Genomic DNA, 25,636 nt, shown 5'->3' with positions numbered 1-25,636 from the left:
GATTTATTCAATTCACCCCTCAAGGAAATCAGATTTGTGCAACTTATCCATCTGGAGCGACAACTGTAACAGCAACTGCCACTGACAATTGTGGTCTCACATCGTTTGATACTCTTACAGTTACAGTCACTGGAGGTAAGTAAGGAATGTGACACTGGTACAGTCTAATTGCTGTATTAAGGTTCGAACATTGATTTGTTATGTCACGTTGGAATACTTTTAGATAATGTTGACTTCGAGTCGCAGGTTCTCATATTTCACGAATGCCACCCATTTCGGGATAGCTGGATCACACAATATACTAGGACAAAAGAAAGGTCATGTTATTATTAATCCTCGTGACCCCAAAAAAAGTCTCCTTGGCCCTCCTATTTGAATTCACAACCAGAATATTGCAAACCCCTGATATGAAGAATTTTCCAAACTCGTGTACCTCAAGGTCAAAACTAAACTAACCTGTGTCTTGTTGAACGTAAGATGACTAAGCGGCCGACAAATGTAACATTTTAATTGCAGGTGACATTACCCCACCTACTGTTTTGTGCGGACAAGACGTAAGTTCCCTAGTTCAGTGTGGACAAACTAACACACAAGTGTGTTTCCAACAATGTTCAGCAACTGACAATTCAGGAACAACCCTAACTGTAAGATACAGCAGTGGATTAATTCAATTCACTCCTCAAGGAAATCAGTTGTGTGGAACTTTTCCATCTGGGGACACAACTGTAACAGCAACAGCCACTGACAATTGTGGTCTCACATCATCTGACACTATTACTGTTTCAGTAACTGGAGGTAAGGCTTGTGATAGGGATACACTGTCAGTCCTATTTTGTTTCGGAATATGGTTTGATTGTGCAAAATTCGAACATATTTAGTTTTAAAAAACATTGACACCTTTTGGCATGATATTTTGATTTATAAATCAGATCATTATTGTTTCAAAAGTATTTAACGATATCAGTTTCATTCAGAATCCACAAACACTATTCGCTATGGTGTACCTGAAGGATAAATGTAAGGTCCATTAACACTAATATCATATGGTTAGGGTAGTGATGGAAACAAGACAACAAACACCCGCAAATAATCCAAACTTTGACCAAATAGAAAAGTTTACACTTTGTTTACACATTGAGCAGGGTTTATAAATTTAATTTAGGAACGCCGGTCCTTTGCTGAAAGTGAAACTGCTTGCAACGCCACGGCCAAATTAAGATAATTTAATCCTGGCGATTGAAAACGTTTGCATATCCAAATTAATCAACATTTTTCTTGATGTAAGCAAGAAGACTAATTACCAGAGCCAAGAAATAACACAATGTTTCCAATACAGGTGATACATTTCCGCCACGTGTTTTCTGCGGACAAGATGTAAGTTCTGAAGCTCAATGTCGTCAAACCAACGCACGAGTATGTTTCCAACAATGCTCAGCAACTGATAATTCAGGAATAACCCCAACTGTAAGATACAGCAATGGATTTATTCAATTCACCCCTCAAGGAAATCAGATTTGTGCAACTTATCCATCTGGAGCGACAACTGTAACAGCAACTGCCACTGACAATTGTGGTCTCACATCGTTTGATACTCTTACAGTTACAGTCACTGGAGGTAAGTAAGGAATGTGACACTGGTACAGGCTTATTGCTGTATTAAGGTTCGAACATTGATTTAATATGTCACGTTGGATTACTTTTAGATAATGTTGACTTCGAGTCGCAGGTTCTCAAATTTCACGAATGCCACCCATTTCGGGATAGCTGGATCACACAATATACTAGGACAAAAGAAAGGTCCTGTTATTATTAATCCTCGTGACCCCAAAAAAAGTCTCCTTGGCCCTCCTATTTGAATTCACAACCAGAATATTGCAAACCCCTGATATGGAGAATTTTCCAAACTCGTGTAGCTCAAGGTCAAACTAAACTAACCTGTCTCTTGTTCAACGTAAGATGACTAAGCGGCCGACAAATGTAACATTTTAATTGCAGGTAACATTACCCCACCTACTGTTTTGTGCGGACAAGACGTAAGTTCCCTAGTTCAGTGTGGACAACCTGACTTACAAGTGTGTTTCCAACGATGTTCAGCAACTGACAATTCAGGAACAACCCTAACTCTAAGATACATCAGTGGATTAATTCAATTCACCCCACAAGGAAATCAGTTTTGTGGAACTTTTCCATCTGGAGAGACAACTGTAACAGCAACAGCCACTGACAATTGTGGTCTCACATCATCTGATACTATTACTGTTTCAGTAACTGGAGGTAAAGCTTATGATAGGGATACACTGTCAGTCCTATTTTATTTGGGAATATGGTTTGATTGTGCAAAATTCGAACATATTTAGTTTTAAAAAACATTGACACCTTTTGGCATGATATTTTGATTTATAAATCAGCTCATTATTGTTTCAAAAGTTTTAACGATATAATTTAGATTCAGAATCCACAAATACTATTCGCTATGGTGTACCTGAAGGATAAATGTAAGGTCCATTAACGCTAATATCATATGGTTAGGGTAGTGATGGAAAAAAGACAACAAAAACCCGCAAATAATCCAAACTTTGACCAAATAGAAAAGTTAACACTTTGTTTACACATTAAGCAGGGCTTATCCAATCTGATTTGGAAACGCCGGTCCATTTGCTGAAGGTGAAACTACATCCAACGCCAAATTAAGATAATTTAATCCTGGCGATTGAAAACGCTTGCATATCCAAATTAATCAACATTTGTCTTGATGAAAGCAAGAAGACTAATTACCAGACCAAGAAATAACACAATGTTTCCAATACAGGTGATACGTTTCCGCCACGTGTTTTCTGCGGACAAGATGTAAGTTCTGAAGTTCAATGTCGTCAAACCAACGCACGAGTATGTTTCCAACAATGCTCTGCAACGGATAATTCAGGAATAACCCCAACTGTAAGATACACCAATGGATTTATTCAATTCACCCCTCAAGGAAATCAGATTTGTGCAACTTATCCATCTGGAGCGACAACTGTAACAGCAACTGCCACTGACAATTGTGGTCTCACATCGTCTGATACTCTTACAGTTACAGTCACTGGAGGTAAGTAAGGAATGTGACACTGGTACAGTCTAATTGCTGTATTAAGGTTCGAACATTGATTTGTTATGTCACGTTGGAATACTTTTAGATAATGTTGACTTCGAGTCGCAGGTTCTCAAATTTCACGAATGCCACACATTTCGGGATAGCTGGATCACACAATATACTAGGACAAAAGAAAGGTCATGTTATTATTAATCCTCGTGACCCCAAAAAAAGTCTCCTTGGCCCTCCTATTTGAATTCACAACCAGAATATTGCAAACCCCTGATATGAAGAATTTTCCAAACTCGTGTACCTCAAGGTCAAAACTAAACTAACCTGTGTCTTGTTGAACGTAAGATGACTAAGCGGCCGACAAATGTAACATTTTAATTGCAGGAGACATTACCCCACCTACTGTTTTGTGCGGACAAGACGTAAGTTCCCTAGTTCAGTGTGGACAAACTAACACACAAGTGTGTTTCCAACAATGTTCAGCAACTGACAATTCAGGAACAACCCTAACTGTAAGATACAGCAGTGGATTAATTCAATTCACTCCTCAAGGAAATCAGTTGTGTGGAACTTTTCCATCTGGGGACACAACTGTAACAGCAACAGCCACTGACAATTGTGGTCTCACATCATCTGACACTATTACTCTTTCAGTAACTGGAGGTAAGGCTTATGATAGGGATACACTGTCAGTCCTATTTTATTTCGTAATATGGTTTGATTGTGCAAAATTCGAACATATTTAGTTTTAAAAACATTGACACCTTTTGGCATGATATTTTGATTTATAAATCAGATCATTATTGTTTCAAAGGTATTTAACGATATAATTTTGATTCAGAATCCACAAATACTATTCGATATGGTGTACCTGAAGGATAAATGTAAGGTCCATTAACACTAATATCATATGGTAAGGGTAGTGATGGAAACAAGACAACAAAGACCAGCAAATAATCCAAACTTTGACCAAATAGAAAAGTTTACACTTTGTTTACACATTAAGCAGGGTTTATCTAATCTAATTTGGAAACGCCGATCCATTTCTTGGAAGTGAAACTACATCCAACGCCACGGTCAAATTAAGATAATGTAATAATGGCGATTGAAAACGCTTGCATATCCAAATTAATCAACATTTGTCTTGATGAAAGCAAGAAGACTAATTACCAGACCAAGAAATAACACAATGTTTCCAATACAGGTGATACATTTCCGCCACGTGTTTTCTGCGGACAAGATGTAACTTCTGAAGCTCAATGTCGTCAAACCAACGCACGAATATGTTTCCAACAATGCTCAGCAACGGATAATTCAGGAATAACCCCAACTGTAAGATACACCAATGGATTCATTCAATTCACCCCTCAAGGAAATCAGATTTGTGCAACTTATCCATCTGGAGCGACAACTGTAACAGCATCTGTCACTGACAATTGTGGTCTCACATCGTTTGATACTCTTACAGTTACAGTCACTGGAGGTAAGTAAGGAATGTGACACTGGTACAGTCTTATTGCTGTTTTAAGGTTCGAACATTGATTTGTTATGTCACGTTAGAATACTTTTAGATAATGTTGACTTCAAGTCGCAGGTTCTCAAATTTCACCAATGCCACACATTTCTTGAAAGCTGGATCACACACCATACTAGGACAAAAGACTGGTCATGTTATTATTAATCAGAAAAGCCTCGTGTCCCCAAAAAAATCTCCTTGGACCTCCTATTTCAATTCACAACCAGAATATTGCAAACCCCTGATATGAAGAATTTTCCAAACTCGTGTAGCTCAAGGTCAAAACTAAACTAACCTGTCTCTTGTTCAACGTAAGATGACTAAGCGGCCGACAAATGTAACATTTTAATTGCAGGTAACATTACCCCACCTACTGTTTTGTGCGGACAAGACGTAAGTTCCCTAGTTCTGTGTGGACAACCTGACATACAAGTGTGTTTCCAACGATGTTCAGCAACTGACAATTCAGGAACAACCCTAACTCTAAGATACAGCAGTGGAGTAATTCAATTCACCCCACAAGGAAATCAGTTTTGTGGAACTTTTCCATCTGGAGAGACAACTGTAACAGCAACAGCCACTGACAATTGTGGTCTCACATCATCTGATACTATTACTGTTTCAGTAACTGGAGGTAAGGCTTATGATAGGGATACACTGTCAGTCCTGTTTTATTTCGGAATATGGTTTGATTGTGTAAAATTCTGAATATATTTAGTTTTAAAAAAACCATTGACTCCTTTTGGCATGATATTTTGATGTATAAATCAGATCATTATTGTTTCAAAAGTATTTAACGATATAATTTGGATTCAGAATCCACAAATACTATTCATTATGGTGTACCTGAATGATAAATGTAAGGTCCATTAACGCTAATATCATATGGTTAGGGTAGTGATGGAAAAAAGACAACAAAAACCCGCAAATAATCCAAACTTTGACCAAATAGAAAAGTTAACACTTTGTTTACACATTAAGCAGGGCTTATCCAATCTGATTTGGAAACGCCGGTCCATTTGCTGAAGGTGAAACTACATCCAACGCCAAATTAAGATAATTTAATCCTTTTGATTGAAAACGCTTGCATATCCAAATTAATCAACATTTGTCTTGATGAAAGCAAGAAGACTAATTACCAGAGCCAAGAAATAACACAATGTTTCCAATACAGGTGATACGTTTCCGCCACGTGTTTTCTGCGGACAAGATGTAAGTTCTGAAGTTCAATGTCGTCAAACCAACGCACGAGTATGTTTCCAACAATGCTCTGCAACGGATAATTCAGGAATAACCCCAACTGTAAGATACACCAATCGATTTATTCAATTCACCCCTCAAGGAAATCAGATTTGTGCAACTTATCCATCTGGAGCGACAACTGTAACAGCAACTGCCACTGACAATTGTGGTCTCACATCGTTTGATACTCTTACAGTTACAGTCACTGGAGGTAAGTAAGGAATGTGACACTGGTACAGTCTTATTGCTGTTTTAAGGTTCGAACATTGATTTAATATGTCACGTTGGATTACTTTTAGATAATGTTGACTTCAAGTCGCAGGTTCTCAAATTTCACCAATGCCACACATTTCTTGAAAGCTGGATCACACACCATACAAGGACAAAAGACTGGTCATGTTATTATTAATCAGAAAAGCCTCGTGTCCCCAAAAAAATCTCCTTGGACCTCCTATTTCAATTCACAACCAGAATATTGCAAACCCCTGATATGAAGAATTTTCCAAACTTGTGTAGCTCAAGGTCAAAACTAAACTAACCTGTCTATTGTTCAACGTAAGATGACTAAGCGGCCGACAAATGTAACATTTTAATTGCAGGTAACATCACCCCACCTACTGTTTTGTGCGGACAAGACGTAAGTTCCCTAGTTCAGTGTGGACAACCTGACATACAAGTGTGTTTCCAACGATGTTCAGCAACTGACAATTCAGGAACAACCCTAACTCTAAGATACAGCAGTGGATTAATTCAATTCACCCCACAAGGAAATCAGTTTTGTGGAACTTTTCCATCTGGAGAGACAACTGTAACAGCAACAGCCACTGACAATTGTGGTCTCACATCATCTGATACTATTACTGTTTCAGTAACTGGAGGTAAGGCTTATGATAGGGATACACTGTCAGTCTTGTTTTATTTCGGAATATAGTTTGATTGTGTAAAATTCTGAATATATTTAGTTTTAAAAAAACCATTGACTCCTTTTGGCATGATATTTTGATGTATAAATCAGATCATTATTGTTTCAAAAGTATTTAACGATATAATTTTGATTCAGAATCCACAAATACTATTCATTATGGTGTACCTGAATGATAAATGTAAGGTCCATTAACGCTAATATCATATGGTTAGGGTAGTGATGGAAAAAAGACAACAAAAACCCGCAAATAATCCAAACTTTGACCAAATAGAAAAGTTAACACTTTGTTTACACATTAAACAGGGCTTATCCAATCTGATTTGGAAACGCCGGTCCATTTGCTGAAGGTGAAACTACATCCAACGCCAAATTAAGATAATTTAATCCTTTTGATTGAAAACGCTTGCATATCCAAATTAATCAACATTTGTCTTGATGAAAGCAAGAAGACTAATTACCAGAGCCAAGAAATAACACAATGTTTCCAATACAGGTGATACGTTTCCGCCACGTGTTTTCTGCGGACAAGATGTAAGTTCTGAAGTTCAATGTCGTCAAACCAACGCACGAGTATGTTTCCAACAATGCTCAGCAACGGATAATTCAGGAATAACCCCAACTGTAAGATACACCAATGGATTTATTCAATTCACCCCTCAAGGAAATCAGATTTGTGCAACTTATCCATCTGGAGCGACAACTGTAACAGCAACTGCCACTGACAATTGTGGTCTTACATCGTCTGATACTCTTACAGTTACAGTCACTGGAGGTAAGTAAGGAATGTGACACTGGTACAGTCTTATTGCTGTTTTAAGGTTCGAACATTGATTTGTTATGTCACGTTAGAATACTTTTAGATAATGTTGACTTCAAGTCGCAGGTTCTCAAATTTCACCAATGCCACACATTTCTTGAAAGCTGGATCACACACCATACTAGGACAAAAGACTGGTCATGTTATTATTAATCAGACAAGCCTCGTGTCCCCAAAAAAATCTCCTTGGACCTCCTATTTCAATTCACAACCAGAATATTGCAAACCCCTGATATGAAGAATTTTCCAAACTCGTGTAGCTCAAGGTCAAAACTAAACTAACCTGTCTCTTGTTCAACGTAAGACGACTAAGCGGCCGACAAATGTAACATTTTAATTGCAGGTAACATTACCCCACCTACTGTTTTGTGCGGACAAGACGTAAGTTCCCTAGTTCAGTGTGGACAACCTGACATACAAGTGTGTTTCCAACGATGTTCAGCAACTGACAATTCAGGAACAACCCTAACTCTAAGATACAGCAGTGGATTAATTCAATTCACCCCACAAGGAAATCAGTTTTGTGGAACTTTTCCATCTGGAGAGACAACTGTAACAGCAACAGCCACTGACAATTGTGGTCTCACATCATCTGATACTATTACTGTTTCAGTAACTGGAGGTAAGGCTTATGATAGGGATACACTGTCAGTCTTGTTTTATTTCGGAATATGGTTTGATTGTGTAAAATTCTGAATATATTTAGTTTTAAAAAAACCATTGACTCCTTTTGGCATGATATTTTGATGTATAAATCAGATCATTATTGTTTCAAAAGTATTTAACGATATAATTTTGATTCAGAATCCACAAATACTATTCATTATGGTGTACCTGAATGATAAATGTAAGGTCCATTAACGCTAATATCATATGGTTAGGGTAGTGATGGAAAAAAGACAACAAAACCCGCAAATAATCCAAACTTTGACCAAATAGAAAAGTTAACACTTTGTTTACACATTAAGCAGGGCTTATCCAATCTGATTTGGAAACGCCGGTCCATTTGCTGAAGGTGAAACTACATCCAACGCCAAATTAAGATAATTTAATCCTTTTGATTGAAAACGCTTGCATATCCAAATTAATCAACATTTGTCTTGATGAAAGCAAGAAGACTAATTACCAGAGCCAAGAAATAACACAATGTTTTCAATACAGGTGATACGTTTCCGCCACGTGTTTTCTGCGGACAAGATGTAAGTTCTGAAGTTCAATGTCGTCAAACCAACGCACGAGTATGTTTCCAACAATGCTCAGCAACGGATAATTCAGGAATAACCCCAACTGTAAGATACACCAATGGATTTATTCAATTCACCCCTCAAGGAAATCAGATTTGTGCAACTTATCCATCTGGAGCAACAACTGTAACAGCAACTGCCACTGACAATTGTGGTCTCACATCGTTTGATACTCTTACAGTTACAGTCACTGGAGGTAAGTAAGGAATGTGACACTGGTACAGTCTTATTGCTGTTTTAAGGTTCGAACATTGATTTGTTATGTCACGTTGGAATACTTTTAGATAATGTTGACTTCGAGTCGCAGGTTCTCAAATTTCACGAATGCCACACATTTCGGGATAGCTGGATCACACAATATACTAGGACAAAAGAAAGGTCATGTTATTATTAATCCTCGTGACCCCAAAAAATCTCCTTGGCCCTCCTATTTCAATTCACAACCAGAATATTAAACCCCTGATATGAAGAATTTTCCAAACTCGTGTAGCTCAAGGTCAAAACTAAACTAACCTGTCTCTTGTTCAACGTAAGATGACTAAGCGGCCGACAAATGTAACATTTTAATTGCAGGTAACATTACCCCACCTACTGTTTTGTGCGGACAAGACGTAAGTTCCCTAGTTCAGTGTGGACAACCTGACATACAAGTGTGTTTCCAACGATGTTCAGCAACTGACAATTCAGGAACAACCCTAACTCTAAGATACAGCAGTGGATTAATTCAATTCACCCCACAAGGAAATCAGTTTTGTGGAACTTTTCCATCTGGAGAGACAACTGTAACAGCAACAGCCACTGACAATTGTGGTCTCACATCATCTGATACTATTACTGTTTCAGTAACTGGAGGTAAGGTTTATGATAGGGATACACTGTCAGTCCTGTTTTATTTCGGAATATGGTTTGATTGTGTAAAATTCTGAATATATTTAGTTTTAAAAAAACCATTGACTCCTTTTGGCATGATATTTTGATGTTTAAATCAGATCATTATTGTTTCAAAAGTATTTAACGATATCAATTTGCTTCAGAATCAAACAATATTCGCTATGGTGTACCTGAATGATCAATTTAAAAGGTCCACTAATACTTATATCATATGGTTAGGGTAGTGATGGAAATAAGACAACAAAAACCCGCAAATTATCCAAACTTTGACCAAATAGAAAAGTTAACAGTTTGTTTACACAGTGAGCAGGGTTTATTAAATTTAGTTTGGGAACGCCCGTCTATTTGCTGAAAGTGAAACTACATACAACGCCACGGCCAAATTAAGATAAATTAATCCTGACGATTGAAAACGCTTGCATATCCAAATTAATCAACATTTGTCTTGATGAAAACAAGAAGACTAATTACCAGACCATGAAATAACACAATGTTTCCAATACAGGTGATACAATTCCGCCACGTGTTTTCTGCGGACAAGATGTAAGTTCTGAAGCTCAATGTCGTCAAACCAACGCGCGAGTATGTTTCCAACAATGCTCAGCAACGGATAATTCAGGAATAACCCCAACTGTAAGATACACCAATGGATTTATTCAATTCACCCCTCAAGGAAATCAGATTTGTGCAACTTATCCATCTGGAGCGACAACTGTAACAGCATCTGCCACTGACAATTGTGGTCTCACATCGTTTGATACTCTTACAGTTACAGTCACTGGAGGTAAGTAAGGAATGTGACACTGGTACAGTCTTATTGCTGTTTTAAGGTTCGAACATTGATTTGTTATGTCACGTTAGAATACTTTTAGATAATGTTGACTTCAAGTCGCAGGTTCTCAAATTTCACCAATGCCACATTTCTTGAAAGCTGGATCACACACCATACTAGGACAAAAGACTGGTCATGTTATTATCAATCAGAAAAGCCTCGTGTCCCCCAAAAAATCTCCTTGGACCTCCTATTTCAATTCACAACCAGAATATTGCAAACCCCTGATATGAAGAATTTTCCAAACTTGTGTAGCTCAAGGTCAAAACTAAACTAACCTGTCTCTTGTTCAACGTAAGATGACTAAGTGGCCGACAAATGTAACATTTTAATTGCAGGTAACATTACCCCACCTACTGTTTTGTGCGGACAAGACGTAAGTTCCCTAGTTCTGTGTGGACAACCTGACATACAAGTGTGTTTCCAACGATGTTCAGCAACTGACAATTCAGGAACAACCCTAACTCTAAGATACAGCAGTGGATTAATTCAATTCACCCCACAAGGAAATCAGTTTTGTGGAACTTTTCCATCTGGAGAGACAACTGTAACAGCAACAGCCACTGACAATTGTGGTCTCACATCATCTGATACTATTACTGTTTCAGTAACTGGAGGTAAGGCTTATGATAGGGATACACTGTCAGTCCTGTTTTATTTCGGAATATGGTTTGATTGTGTAAAATTCTGAATATATTTAGTTTTAAAAAAAACCATTGACTCCTTTTGGCATGATATTTTGATGTATAAATCAGATCATTATTGTTTCAAAAGTATTTAACGATATAATTTTGATTCAGAATCCACAAATACTATTCGCTATGGTGTACCTGAAGGATAAATGTAAGGTCCATTAACGCTAATATCATATGGTTAGGGTAGTGATGGAAAAAAGACAACAAAAAAACGCAAATAATCCAAACTTTGACCAAATAGAAAAGTTAACACTTTGTTTACACATTAAGCAGGGCTTATCCAATCTGATTTGGAAACGCCGGTCCATTTGCTGAAGGTGAAACTACATCCAACGCCAAATTAAGATAATTTAATCCTTTTGATTGAAAACGCTTGCATATCCAAATTAATCAACATTTGTCTTGATGAAAGCAAGAAGACTAATTACCAGACCAAGAAATAACACAATGTTTCCAATACAGGTGATACGTTTCCGCCACGTGTTTTCTGCGGACAAGATGTAAGTTCTGAAGTTCAATGTCGTCAAACCAACGCACGAGTATGTTTCCAACAATGCTCAGCAACGGATAATTCAGGAATAACCCCAACTGTAAGATACAGCAGTGGATTAATTCAATTCACCCCACAAGGAAATCAGTTTTGTGGAACTTTTCCATCTGGAGAGACAACTGTAACAGCAACAGCCACTGACAATTGTGGTCTCGCATCATCTGATACTATTACTGTTTCAGTAACTGGAGGTAAGGCTTATGATAGGGATACACTGTCAGTCCTGTTTTATTTCGGAATATGGTTTGATTGTGTAAAATTCTGAATATATTTAGTTTAAAAAAACCCATTGACTCCTTTTGGCATGATATTTTGATGTTTAAATCAGATCATTATTGTTTCAAAACTATTTAACGATATCAATTTGCTTCAGAATCAAACAATATTCGCTATGGTGTACCTAAATGATCAATTTAAAAGGTCCACTAATACTTATATCATATGGTTAGGGTAGTGATGGAAATAAGACAACAAAAACCCGCAAATTATCCAAACTTTGACCAAATAGAAAAGTTAACAGTTTGTTTACACAGTGAGCAGGGTTTATTAAATTTAGTTTGGGAACGCCCGTCTATTTGCTGAAAGTGAAACTACATACAACGCCACGGCCAAATTAAGATAAATTAATCCTGACGATTGAAAACGCTTGCATATCCAAATTAATCAACATTTGTCTTGATGAAAACAAGAAGACTAATTACCAGACCATGAAATAACACAATGTTTCCAATACAGGTGATACAATTCCGCCACGTGTTTTCTGCGGACAAGATGTAAGTTCTGAAGCTCAATGTCGTCAAACCAACGCGCGAGTATGTTTCCAACAATGCTCAGCAACGGATAATTCAGGAATAACCCCAACTGTAAGATACAGCAATGGATTTATTCAATTCACCCCTCAAGGAAATCAGATTTGTGCAACTTATCCATCTGGAGCGACAACTGTAACAGCATCTGCCACTGACAATTGTGGTCTCACATCGTTTGATACTCTTACAGTTACAGTCACTGGAGGTAAGTAAGGAATGTAACACTGGTACAGTCTAATTGCTGTATTAAGGTTCGAACATTGATTTGTTATGTCACGTTGGAATACTTTTAGATAATGTTGACTTCGAGTCGCAGGTTCTCAAATTTCACGAATGCCACCCATTTCGGGATAGCTGGATCACACAATATACTAGGACAAAAGAAAGGTCATGTTATTATTAATCCTCGTGACCCCAAAAAAGTCTCCTTGGCCCTCCTATTTGAATTCACAACCAGAATATTGCAAACCCCTGATATGAAGAATTTTCCAAACTCGTGTACCTCAAGGTCAAAACTAAACTAACCTGTGTCTTGTTGAACGTAAGATGACTAAGCGGCCGACAAATGTAACATTTTAATTGCAGGTGACATTACCCCACCTACTGTTTTGTGCGGACAAGACGTAAGTTCCCTAGTTCAGTGTGGACAAACTAACACACAAGTGTGTTTCCAACAATGTTCAGCAACTGACAATTCAGGAACAACCCTAACTGTAAGATACAGCAGTGGATTAATTCAATTCACTCCTCAAGGAAATCAGTTGTGTGGAACTTTTCCATCTGGGGACACAACTGTAACAGCAACAGCCACTGACAATTGTGGTCTCACATCATCTGACACTATTACTGTTTCAGTAACTGGAGGTAAGGCTTGTGATAGGGATACACTGTCAGTCCTATTTTGTTTCGGAATATGGTTTGATTGTGCAAAATTCGAACATATTTAGTTTTTAAAAACATTGACACCTTTTGGCATGATATTTTGATTTATAAATCAGATCATTATTGTTTCAAAAGTATTTAACGATATCAGTTTCATTCAGAATCCACAAACACTATTCGCTATGGTGTACCTGAAGGATAAATGTAAGGTCCATTAACACTAATATCATATGGTTAGGGTAGTGATGGAAACAAGACAACAAACACCCGCAAATAATCCAAACTTTGACCAAATAGAAAAGTTTACACTTTGTTTACACATTGAGCAGGGTTTATAAATTTAATTTAGGAACGCCGGTCCTTTGCTGAAAGTGAAACTGCTTGCAACGCCACGGCCAAATTAAGATAATTTAATCCTGGCGATTGAAAACGTTTGCATATCCAAATTAATCAACATTTTTCTTGATGTAAGCAAGAAGACTAATTACCAGAGCCAAGAAATAACACAATGTTTCCAATACAGGTGATACATTTCCGCCACGTGTTTTCTGCGGACAAGATGTAAGTTCTGAAGCTCAATGTCGTCAAACCAACGCACGAGTATGTTTCCAACAATGCTCAGCAACTGATAATTCAGGAATAACCCCAACTGTAAGATACAGCAATGGATTTATTCAATTCACCCCTCAAGGAAATCAGATTTGTGCAACTTATCCATCTGGAGCGACAACTGTAACAGCAACTGCCACTGACAATTGTGGTCTCACATCGTTTGATACTCTTACAGTTACAGTCACTGGAGGTAAGTAAGGAATGTGACACTGGTACAGTCTTATTGCTGTATTAAGGTTCGAACATTGATTTAATATGTCACGTTGGATTACTTTTAGATAATGTTGACTTCGAGTCGCAGGTTCTCAAATTTCACGAATGCCACACACTTCGGGATAGCTGGATCACACAATATACTAGGACAAAAGAAAGGTCCAGTTATTATTAATCCTCGTGACCCCAAAAAACGTCTCCTTGGCCCTCCTATTTGAATTCACAACCAGAATATTGCAAACCCCTGATATGAAAAATATTCCAAACTCGTGTAGCTCAAAGTCAAAACTAAACTAACCTGTCTCTTGTTGAACGTAAGATGACTAAGCCGGCCGACAAATGTAACATTTTAATTGCAGGTAACATTACCCCACCTACTGTTTTGTGCGTACAAGACGTAAGTTCTCTAGTTCAGTGTGGACAACCTGACACACAAGTGTGTTTCCAACAATGTTCAGCAACTGACAATTCAGGAACAACCCTAACTGTAAGATACAGCAGTGGATTACTTCAATTGACCTCCTCAAGGAAATCAGTTGTGTGCAACTTTTCCATCTGGAGAGACAAGTGTAACAGCAACAGCCACTGACAATTGTGGTCTCACATCATCTGATACTATTACTGTTTCAGTAACTGGAGGTAAAGCTTATGATAGGGATACACTGTCAGTCCTATTTTATTTGGGAATATGGTTTTATTGTGTAAAATTCGAATACATTTAGTTTTTAAAAAAAGTGACACCTTTTGGCATGATATTTTCATTTATAAATCAGATCATTATTGTTTCAAAAGTATTTAACGATATCAGTTTGATTCAGAATCAACAAACAATATTTGCTATGGTGTACTTAAAGGATCAATTTAAGGTCCACTAATACTTATATCATATGGTTAGGGTAGTGATGGAAATAAGACAACAAAAACCCACAAATTATCCAAACTTTGACCAAATAGAAAAGTTTACAGTTTGTTTACACATTGAGCAGGGTTTATTAAATTAAATTTGGGAACGCCCGTCTATTTGCTGAAAGTGAAACTACATACAACGCCACAGCCAAATTAAGATAATTCAATCCTTTCGATTGAAAACGCTTGCATATCCAAAGTAATCAACATTTGTCTTGATGAAAGCAAGAAGACTAATTACCAGAGCCAAGAAATAACACAATGTTTCCAATACAGGTGATACATTTCCGCCACGTGTTTTCTGCGGACAAGATGTAAGTTTTGAAGCTCAATGTCGTCAAACCAACGCAAGAGTATGTTTCCAACAATGCTCAGCAACGGATAATTCAGGAATAACCCCAACTGTAAGATACACCAATGGATTTATTCAATTCACCCCTCAAGGAAATCAGATTTGTGCAACTTATCCATCTGGAGCGACAACTGTAACAGCAACTGCCACTGACAATTGTGGTCTCACATCGTTTGATACTCTTACAGTTACAGTCACTGGAGGTAAGTAAGGAATGTGACACTGGTACAGTCTTATTGCTGTTTTAAGGTTCGAACATTGATTTGTTATGTCACGTTAGAATACTTTTAGATAATGTTGACTTCAAGTCGCAGGTTCTCAAATTTCACGAATGCCACACATTTCTTGAAAGCTGGATCACACACCATACTAGGACAAAAGACTGGTCATGTTATTATTAATCAGAAAAGCCTTGTGACCCCAAATAATCGCCTTGGCCCTCCTATTTGAATTCACAACCAGAATATTGCAAACTCCTGATATGAAGAATTTTCCAAACTCGTGTAGCTCAAGGTCAAAACTAAACTAACATGTCTCTTGTTCAACGTAAGATGACTAAGCGGCCGACAAATGTAACATTTTAATTGCAGGTAACATTACCCCACCTACTGTTTTGTGCGGACAAGACGTAAGTACCCTAGTTCAGTGTGGACAACCTGACATACAAGTGTGTTTCCAACGATGTTCAGCAACTGACAATTCAGGAACAACCCTAACTCTAAGATACAGCAGTGGATTAATTCAATTCACTCCTCAAGGAAATCAGTTGTGTGGACCATTTCCATCTGGAGAGACAACTGTAACAGCAACAGCCACTGACAATTGTGGTCTCACATCATCTGATACTATTACTGTTTCAGTAACTGGAGGTAAGGCTTATGATAGGGATACACTGTCAGTCCTGTTTTATTTCGGAATATGGTTTGATTGTGTAAAATTCTGAATACATTTAGTTTAGAAAAACCATTGACTCCTTTTGACATGATATTTTGATTTATAAATCAGATCATTATTGTTTCAAAGGTATTTAACGATATAGTTTTGATTCAGAATCCACAAATACTATTCGCTATGGTGTACCTGAAGGATAAATGTAAGGTCCATTAAGACTAATATCATATGGTTAGGGTAATGATGGAAACAAGACACAAAAAAACCCGCAAATAATCCAAACTTTGACCAAATAGAAAAGTTTACAGTTTGTTTACACATTAAGCAGGGTTTATCTAATTTAATTTGGAAACGCCGATCCATTTCTTGAAAGTGAAACTACATCCAACGCCACGGTCAAATTAAGATAATGTAATAATAGCGATTGAAAACGCTTGCATATCCAAATTAATCAACATTTGTCTTGATGAAAGCGAGAAGACTAATTACCAGACCAAGAAATAACACAATGTTTCCAATACAGGTGATACATTTCCGCCACGTATTTTCTGCGGACAAAATGTAAGTTCTGAAGCTCAATGTCGTCAAACCAACGCACGAGTATGTTTCCAACAATGCTCAGCAACTGACAATTCAGGAACAACCCTAACTGTAAGATACACCAATGGATTTATTCAATTCACCCCTCAAGGAAATCAGATTTGTGCAACTTATCCATCTGGAGCGACAACTGTAACAGCAACTGCCACTGACAATTGTGGTCTCACATCGTTTGATACTCTTACAGTTACAGTCACTGGAGGTAAGTAAGGAATGTGACACTTGTACAGTCTAATTGCTGTTTTAAGGTTCGAACATTGATTTGTTATGTCACGTTGGAATACCTTTAGATAATGTTGACTTTGAGTCGCAGGTTCTCAGAATTCGCAAATGCCACACATTTCTTGAAAGCTGGATCACACGCCATACAAGGGCAAAAGACAGGTCATGTTATTATTAATCAGAAAAGCCTCGTGACCCCAAAAATTTGCCTTGGCCCTCCTATTTGAATTCACAACCAGAATATTGCAAACCCCTGATGTGAAGATTTTTCCAAACTCGAATAGCTCAAGGTCAAAATTAAACTAACCTGTCTCTTGTTAAACGTAAGATGACTACGCGGCCGATAAATGTAACATTTAATTGCAGGTAACATTAACCCACCTACTGTTTTGTGCGGACAAGACGTAAGTTCCCTAGTTCAGTGTGGACAACCTGACACACAAGTGTGTTTCCAACGATGTTCAGCAACTGACAATTCAGGAACAGCCCTAACTGTAAGATACAGCAGTGGATTAATTCAATTCACTCCTCAAGGAAATCAGTTTTGTGGAACTTTTCCGTCTGGAGAGACAACTGTAACAGCAACAGCCACTGACAATTGTGGTCTCACATCATCTGATACTATTACTGTTTCAGTAACTGGAGGTAAGGCTTATGATAGGGATACACTGTCAGTCCTATTTTATTTCATAATATGGTTTGAGTGTGTAAAATTCGAATATATTTAGTTTTAAAAAAACCAGTGACAATTTTGGCATGATATTTTGATTTATAAATCAGATCATTATTGTTTCAAAAATATTTAACGATATCAATATGATTCAGAATCCACAAAATTCTATTCGCTGTGGTGTACCTGAAGGATCAATTTAAGGTCCACTAATAGTCATATCATATGGTTAGGGTAGTGATGGAAATAAGACAACAAGAACCCGCAAATAGTCCAAACTTTGACCAAATAGAAAAGTTTACAGTTTGTTTACACATTGAGCAAGGTTTATATGATACTATCACTGTTTCAGTAACTGGAGGTAAGGCTTATGATAGGGATACACTGTCAGTACTATTTTATTTCGGAATATGGTTTTGTTGTGTAAAATTCCAATATATTTAGGTTTAAACAAATTGACACCTTTCGGCATGATATTTTCATTTATAAATCATATCATTATTATTTCAAAAGTATTTAACAATATCAGTTTGATTCAGAATCCACAAATACTATTCGCTATGGTGTACCTGAAGGATCAATTTAAGGTCCGGTCATACTCATATCATATGGTTAGGGTAGTGATGGAAATAAGACAACAAAAACCCACAAATTATCCAAACTTTGACCAAATAGAAAAGTTTACAGTTTGTTTACACATTGAGCAAGGTTTATTAAATTTAATTTGGGAACGCCCGTCTATTTGCTGAAAGTGAAACTACATACAACGCCACGGCCAAATTAAGATAATTTAATCCTTTCGATTGAAACGCTTGTATATCCAAATTAATCAACATTTTTCTTGATGAAAGCAAGAAGACTAATTACCAGACCAAGAAATAACACAATGTTTCCAATACAGGTGATACATTTCCGCCACGTGTTTTCTGCGGACAAGATGTAAGTTCTGAAGCTCAATGTCGTCAAACCAACGCACGAGTATGTTTCCAACAATGCTCAGCAACTGACAATTCAGGAACAACCCTAACTGTAAGATACAGCAGTGGAATAATTCAATTCACCCCTCAAGGAAATCAGATTTGTGCAACTTATCCATTTGGAGCGACAACTGTAACAGCAACAGCCACTGACAATTGTGGTCTCACATCGTCTGGTACTATTACAGTTTCAGTAACTGCAAGTAAGGATTATGATAGGGATACATTGTGTGGCCTGTCTTTTTTTTCGGAAGCTTTTAAAAAGCTATTGACACCATCTGGCATAATATTTTCAATTGTTTTATAAATCATTAATATTCACTATGGTGTACCTGAATAGGTCCATGAATACCCTATAGCTGTGATGATAATAATGGGATTAATTATGACAACAAAGGCCCCAAATAATCCAATCTTTTGTGTATATTGGCGAGTCTTTCTCAAATATAATTTGGCAACGCCACTCCATTTGTTGAAAATGAAACCACATGCGATGCAAATCTGTTCCTCCATTGAGATCGATCACGGTTTTTTTTTTCTATTGACCAGGAGCAGGTTGTCCACATATTATTATCGTATTACAATAATGTGTACATCTTCAACATGGTATTAATAAATATGATAACGCATTTGATTATAGATGATACTACTCCGCCAAGCATTATATGTCCACCTGATACATCGTCGCAAGTCCGATGTGGACAATCTAACACACAAGTGTGTTTCCAGCGAGTCACGGCGACAGACAATTCTGGTATGATTCCATCTGTGCGATACGGCAGTGGGTTCATCACCTTTACACCTCAAGGAAATCAGGTGTGTGCAACCTATCCAACGGGAGTGACAACAGTAATAGCAACAGCTACTGACAGTTGTGGTCTCTCGTCGTCTTGTCAAACAAGAGTTATAATAAACGCAGGTAAGTAATTTTCATCAGGAATAATTATATTGAAAGTTAATATTAAATGAGAACTACCTGCCGATTGACCAAAAAGAAGTTTTCATTATCAATTGGCCCAATCAGCAACATTGTTAGAATAATAATAATAATAATAATAATAATAATAATAATAATTTCACCACGCAAAAAAAAATTGGGGTGAATCTCCATCTGATTGGTGGTTAAAGTGAAGATATCATGTAATTGACCAATCAGAGGCAATGTTAGATTGGCAGGTAGTGCTCAGGGCGTTAATAAAATGTGTGAAGATTTTTGCCGGTCAAGATATTATAGGAGGATAACCCGATTGACAGCCCCGTTGACAGCCTCATCCACACTTACTCTTATCATAATAAAGAGATTTTGACATCCTTGAAAAAAAAGAATTTTTTTCATAACCCCAGTAATGTTTTTAGCATGACATAGTACGTTTCATTAAGATGGTATAAACAACAAAGTAGTAACCTCAACCCCCGTACGCATGGTGATGTCCCATCGCAACAGTAACTGTTCTGTTACTATTTGTTATTGTGGTACCCATTTTCTTTCTTATGTCCAAACTGGAGCAAGTTAACGTATATAACTCATCTGTAAACTTTGGAATCAAATTATTTTAGATGATGATATTAAACAATTCACACTGCAAAAAGAGTTTTGCACTCTTTTAAATTAGGAAAGTAGAAAACATCATTATGAAGGGAATTGAACCACATAGACAATTATTAGTATATTCCAAAAATCGGTTATGATAGAATGATGGAAAGCATGGCGCCCAATGGTTAGGGCGCGAGCTTCATAATTGGAAGGTTGCGGGTTCGAGCCCACAACGGCCAGCGTGTTGCGTCCTTGAGCAAGATTGAGCTTAATTCCCAATTGCTTCACTCTACCCAGGTGTAAAATGGGGAGCTGCTGGGGGTACTCACAATCTAAGTCGCTGAGTGTACCTGCGCATCAGTTGCGGACTTGGTGAAGCGGAAATGATTCTGATATATCCTAATGGCAGCGGATATTGTGCTGATAACTAGGTGCTGCCTAGCTGAAGCGCACGTTAAATCACCAACATTTTTTATAGTATGCGCGTTTGTCATTAAGCTATCAAATCTCATTTTAATAATTGTTTCTCACTCTGTCACACACTTTCTCTCACCCCCCCCCCCCCTTCCACACACACACATTCTCTTTCTCCCTCTCTGATTGAATGCCAGTTGCCGATCAGCCGCCTATGATAGTGTGCAGTGAACCAATCAACCAACAGGTCCAGAGTGGTGTATCTAACACGGAAGTAAATTTTCCAGCCACAGCATTTGATGACTGTAGTGACGTGACAATATCTTACACCTCTCAGGGAGCCACTACTTTTGGTTCTCAAAGTCAGAGTAGTGCTGTCATAAATGTAGGAATTTCACGAATTACAGCCACAGCCATGGACAGCAGTCTGCAATTAGCTGCATGTGAAACAACAGTCACTATAACTGCAGGCAAGTGTTCGTATTTCTACAACAGTCACTATAATTTGTTTCACCTCACGTTCGATAGTGACGTTAATGCTTTTTCGCGGCATGCGCCGCAAGCGTGCCGACAAACCGCCCCTGTAGGGATGCGTGTACATTCAACGCATTTAACTTTACACGCGCGATTCGATACTGCGGCGAGCGAAATACGCACGTACGTCACTACCGAACTTGAGGTGAACCAAATCAATATGAGCCATTATGAACTCATTCCCAATGGTATAGCTCAATGACCTCCATTTAAAAACCGTAGCTCAAAATTTGACCTCGAGTTGTGGAGTATGAGTTTTTGTACCCAAGACATTCAAAGGTCATTCTATGCATGTAAAAGCTTATTGGGGTTAAAGAACCGTATACTGAGAGATGGGCATGTTTAAGAACATTCATTGGTTAACCATCGCCTTAAAATACCTTACTCTTCAATATACAATCGTATTTTTTCCAACTGCAATCAAATTTTGGCATATAAATTGTTGGGTACACTCACATTATGACGCTATGAAGATATTTCACATGAAAAATGTTGAAACTGAGTTTGGTAGCACTAGATACAAGAGACCAATAGCTGTTGATGATAATGAACACAGACAGCAAACGAATTAAGGTACCAGTTATTTTCACCCCTGTATATCCTCAACAAAGATAGATAGTCATAACTAAAACCAGCAGCAATATAATACGAAAGGTCATAATTTTCATATGATGATCGACTTTTCCTCCCAGCTACATATACACATTAAGTTCATATCATTAGATTTATAAAGTTTACTTCGAGGACTATTAAATTTTAAAAATGTCAATTTATATCATATCGCGAATTTAAAAAAAAAATCCAAATTATTTAATATCACCAGGCCATTCCTCGTATTCAGAATGTAATGTGGTGTGTCTGGTGTAATCTCGGGTCCCACCAAAAATACTGTGGAAACGTCACTATCCTAGAATATAGTATTTGCCAACTGAAACATTCTTTGGAGTACAGCTCAACTTACCGTACTTTTCCTAACCAGACAGTCCATGCCAAAATTGTTACTACACCTTTACATTTCATCGAATCTCTTTTTGATGTCTGTCATTTTGAACATCACACTTGAAAGATGTATGCTATGTAGAAACTTTATTTTGCAATTTCATAATTTGCATATTATTAGCATATTTGCAAGAAAAAACATGAAAATCAATAAATACCTATATTTTTCACAATTTCAATATTTTATTAGAAAATAAGCATGTAGGCCGTTTGTTATGACTTGATGAATGAAGCTGTTAAAACAGATTTTGATATTTTTGCTTATTTTTCCTTTTTTGCCCCAAAATGTGTAAAATCAACATTTTTGGATGACCTATATTTTCTTTGAATATTTATCAAATTTCTTAATTTAGGTATAATACAGTGCAGAAAAAAGAAAAAAAAAAATCTATTAAACAGATTTCCAATAAATTGTTCCATTTTCCATTTTGGGTTAAATACTCAATTTTCATGCGCGGGATATTTGAAACATAAAATGAAAACATGTCCATTGCACTTTTTCCTCGAGATGTACTATAATATCAAGGTTACGGATATATTATAATCCCTTCTTATCTTCACTGATCCATCAGATGAATGATCAATGAAAAGGTTCAGAACTGGGCTACTAATGGTCTGTCAAGTATCTATAGTTATTTTTATGACTGTGTCAACTCAAAAATCATGCAAGGTCGAATGTAGGAAAAGTATGATCAGTTGAGCTGTACAGCTTTAAATAGTATAATATTGTCAATTTTTTTATCTCATTCATTGAGATTTCTGTTTTAATCCTAAATATAGAAAGTAATCCGTGTGATTCCTGACTTTGTTTGAATGGTGGTTTATGCCAAGTTGTCGATGGAAGTGCCATATGCTTTTGTACAGGAGGGTATTATGGAGATATGTGTCAATGTAAGTTTTATTATCTTTTTCCTATATTGACTTTTATTAAGGTTGCTAACTTGCTATCCATTCTAACTAATTATAATTTCTTAAATCCCTTATCATTGTACTTACAAATATTTACCATATAATATATTGCACACGTGAGAATTCCACCTACACACATGCTCCTGAACCATAACTAGATATGGTATTTCTCACAGAGCAGTTGTATAACCAAAAAAGAGATTTCAATATGTAAATTGATACTTCAATAAGCCCAATCGGCATTGGAAGTTTGCAATGCATTGTAGGACAGTTTTTGCAATTTTAGGACACTTTGTCCTTTGACCTTTCAGAAATTTCAGAAATATTGGGTTTTTGTACGTACAAAATATAATCTAAAATGTTTTACAATAATTAAAATAAATATAAAAAATATTAGTTTTTTATAAATTAATTATTTAGTATTTATTATGATCAACATTATAACAATAATAAGAAAATTAATAATAATTACGTAAATTTTTCCGATATGTCAGAGGTCAAAGTGTCCCAAAACTGCTCTCAAAAACCGGAAGTTAGAATGGCGATTGGGCTTATTGATACTTCAATTTACACCCATCTCTCTATATATCTCAACCCGAAATTCAACCCCAAATCCAACCTGAATAGTGTCAAAAGTATCATAGACTGAGCTGAAGCAGACACGGCCGCTAGCCAACAAGAAATCACCATTAAAAATACATTAAATGTATCTTAAAAACCAGCATAAAATTGAAAAGTTCTTAAACTAAATAATATTCCTTATATCATTTCAGTTCACCCGTGCATACCGAATCCATGTTCAAATTCTGGATCTTGCCAAATCATTGGCATAACGAACTACCAATGCTCTTGTCTACCAGGATATTCAGGACAAAATTGCCAAAGTAAGAACAATATCATCCATCTGTCATTATTTTTAATTGCCATTTTTTTATCATTACCGGATATTAAATCTATATAAAAAGATAAAATAGTTGCTTGGATGAATACAATTTGTTCTGCCTATTTCATACCCAATTTGTGTTACTATTTAATTGACTAATTGTAGAATTTCCAACAAATGTCCCATTTCCATTGACGTTTCCCTTGAACAGCGCCAATAACAAAAATAACCCAAATAAAGTATTAAAACCGTCACGCCGTAGTGAGTCTTGATCAAAGTATTTGGTCCACATGTGTAAAACAAATAAGGCTACCCATATTTTTTTACAGGTTTGCATTTCGTCAAATATTTTTCGATGTATTTAAAAAAGTATTTAGGGGGGAACTTATAAGTTGTGGGAAAGCACTATGGAATGAGAACACCTAAGATTATCATTTGAACTCATACCGTTATTCATAAGGGTCGGAAGCAATATCACCAATTTTGACGTCACCCTTGGATTAACAAGTAATCATCAAATCTTCAAAAGCAATTCTATTAAAAAAATGTGTTATGCAAAATTACGTTTTTCTAAAACTGTTGGGAGCAGACAGTACCCCACTGTACAAAAATGCTGTAAGTATTTCGTTTATTAATTTGTAACTGCTTACCTTCTTCCTTATAGTTTCGTCAGCCTCGTATTCACGTGTCGCGTGTTCTATACCGCTTGCCGTTATTCATCTAAATCGCGATACCTTGCTCAATAATGTCATATGGAATTAAGTTACGTATGAAAATGTGCAGGCATTGCTCATCTTTTGATTGTATCTACAAATTGCCCCTTGTTTAATTGTTAAGAGACCTTTTGTGCGTAGTTAAAAGTTGTTAGATGATAAACAAATGCATTGTGTTTTAGTATATTTATTTATTTAAATTTGTTTTTGGTTTGTAATTTTTCATTACACCAAAGTGTTTTGACTTTGGGAGTTTGCTCATTTTCATTGTAAACAGATTACATTTGTGATCCTAACCCATGTCTAAACCAAGGGACTTGCCAACCACTAGACGACAGCTATCAGTGCGTATGTCAACTGGGGTACTCTGGGGTGAATTGCCAAAGTGAGTATTTAAACAGAAGCTTATTGTAAAGTCATAAAACAGCACAAGTTATCAAATACTAACCTCGTCTAATTTCCTTCTATAATCTGTGGTCTAATTTATGGATTGCTTTAACAGGCATACACGTTTAATAAATGGGGGTTAATTGCGATCACATTACGTTGTTTTGCCATGATACCTCGGACTTGTAATGTGTAAACTTAAAATAACGCAGACTACCCAGGAATCGTTGAAGTTTGGCAGGGTTTTTTAATTTAAATTTTTAACCGTGAGAAATATTTAAATATAAAGAGTTCCTTTGGTGAATAAAACGTATTCTGCGACACCCCTTGTT

At 36.8% G+C, this 25,636-nt stretch overlaps 4 protein-coding genes across 4 annotated transcripts in view; all 4 read left to right on the top strand.

Moving 5' to 3' along the window:
• Nucleotides 1-200: 200 nt before the first annotated feature.
• On the top strand, nucleotides 201-10,512 carry LOC140139077 (hyalin-like). Its single transcript, XM_072160857.1, has 15 exons — nucleotides 201-207; nucleotides 517-795; nucleotides 1,337-1,615; nucleotides 1,996-2,274; nucleotides 2,810-3,088; nucleotides 3,470-3,748; nucleotides 4,290-4,568; nucleotides 5,056-5,235; nucleotides 5,776-6,054; nucleotides 6,443-6,721; nucleotides 7,262-7,540; nucleotides 7,929-8,207; nucleotides 8,747-9,025; nucleotides 9,403-9,681; nucleotides 10,226-10,512. The coding sequence occupies exons 1-15, from the start codon at nucleotides 201-203 to the stop codon at nucleotides 10,510-10,512; spliced, it is 3,822 nt and encodes a 1,273-aa protein (XP_072016958.1).
• A 1,741-nt stretch (nucleotides 10,513-12,253) lies between these two features.
• On the top strand, nucleotides 12,254-14,945 carry LOC140139076 (hyalin-like). The gene is made up of 5 exons (XM_072160856.1): nucleotides 12,254-12,329; nucleotides 12,533-12,811; nucleotides 13,192-13,470; nucleotides 14,012-14,290; nucleotides 14,673-14,945. Exons 1-5 carry the CDS (start codon nucleotides 12,254-12,256, stop codon nucleotides 14,900-14,902), a joined length of 1,143 nt encoding a protein of 380 aa, XP_072016957.1. The 3' UTR covers nucleotides 14,903-14,945.
• A 56-nt stretch (nucleotides 14,946-15,001) lies between these two features.
• Nucleotides 15,002-23,215, top strand: LOC140139075 (hyalin-like). The gene is made up of 9 exons (XM_072160855.1): nucleotides 15,002-15,014; nucleotides 15,496-15,774; nucleotides 16,162-16,440; nucleotides 16,986-17,264; nucleotides 17,651-17,929; nucleotides 18,856-19,134; nucleotides 19,572-19,850; nucleotides 21,077-21,349; nucleotides 23,193-23,215. The coding sequence occupies exons 1-9, from the start codon at nucleotides 15,002-15,004 to the stop codon at nucleotides 23,213-23,215; spliced, it is 1,983 nt and encodes a 660-aa protein (XP_072016956.1).
• LOC140140106 (hyalin-like) overlaps nucleotides 18,860-25,636 on the top strand; it is a 26,575-nt gene continuing 19,798 nt past the window's right edge. The window contains exons 1-6 of the mRNA XM_072161934.1: nucleotides 18,860-19,134; nucleotides 19,572-19,850; nucleotides 21,077-21,349; nucleotides 23,193-23,303; nucleotides 24,095-24,205; nucleotides 25,195-25,302. Coding sequence (XP_072018035.1) covers nucleotides 23,294-23,303; nucleotides 24,095-24,205; nucleotides 25,195-25,302 — 229 coding nt within the window. The 5' untranslated portion in view covers nucleotides 18,860-19,134; nucleotides 19,572-19,850; nucleotides 21,077-21,349; nucleotides 23,193-23,293. The remainder of the gene's footprint in view (nucleotides 19,135-19,571; nucleotides 19,851-21,076; nucleotides 21,350-23,192; nucleotides 23,304-24,094; nucleotides 24,206-25,194; nucleotides 25,303-25,636) is intronic.

This window comes from Amphiura filiformis, chromosome 18 (genome assembly GCF_039555335.1).
Source record: "Amphiura filiformis chromosome 18, Afil_fr2py, whole genome shotgun sequence".
NCBI lineage: Eukaryota > Metazoa > Echinodermata > Ophiuroidea > Amphilepidida > Amphiuridae > Amphiura > Amphiura filiformis.
Note: the sequence above shows the minus strand (reverse complement) of the source record. Positions and strands in the feature narration are given on the sequence as shown.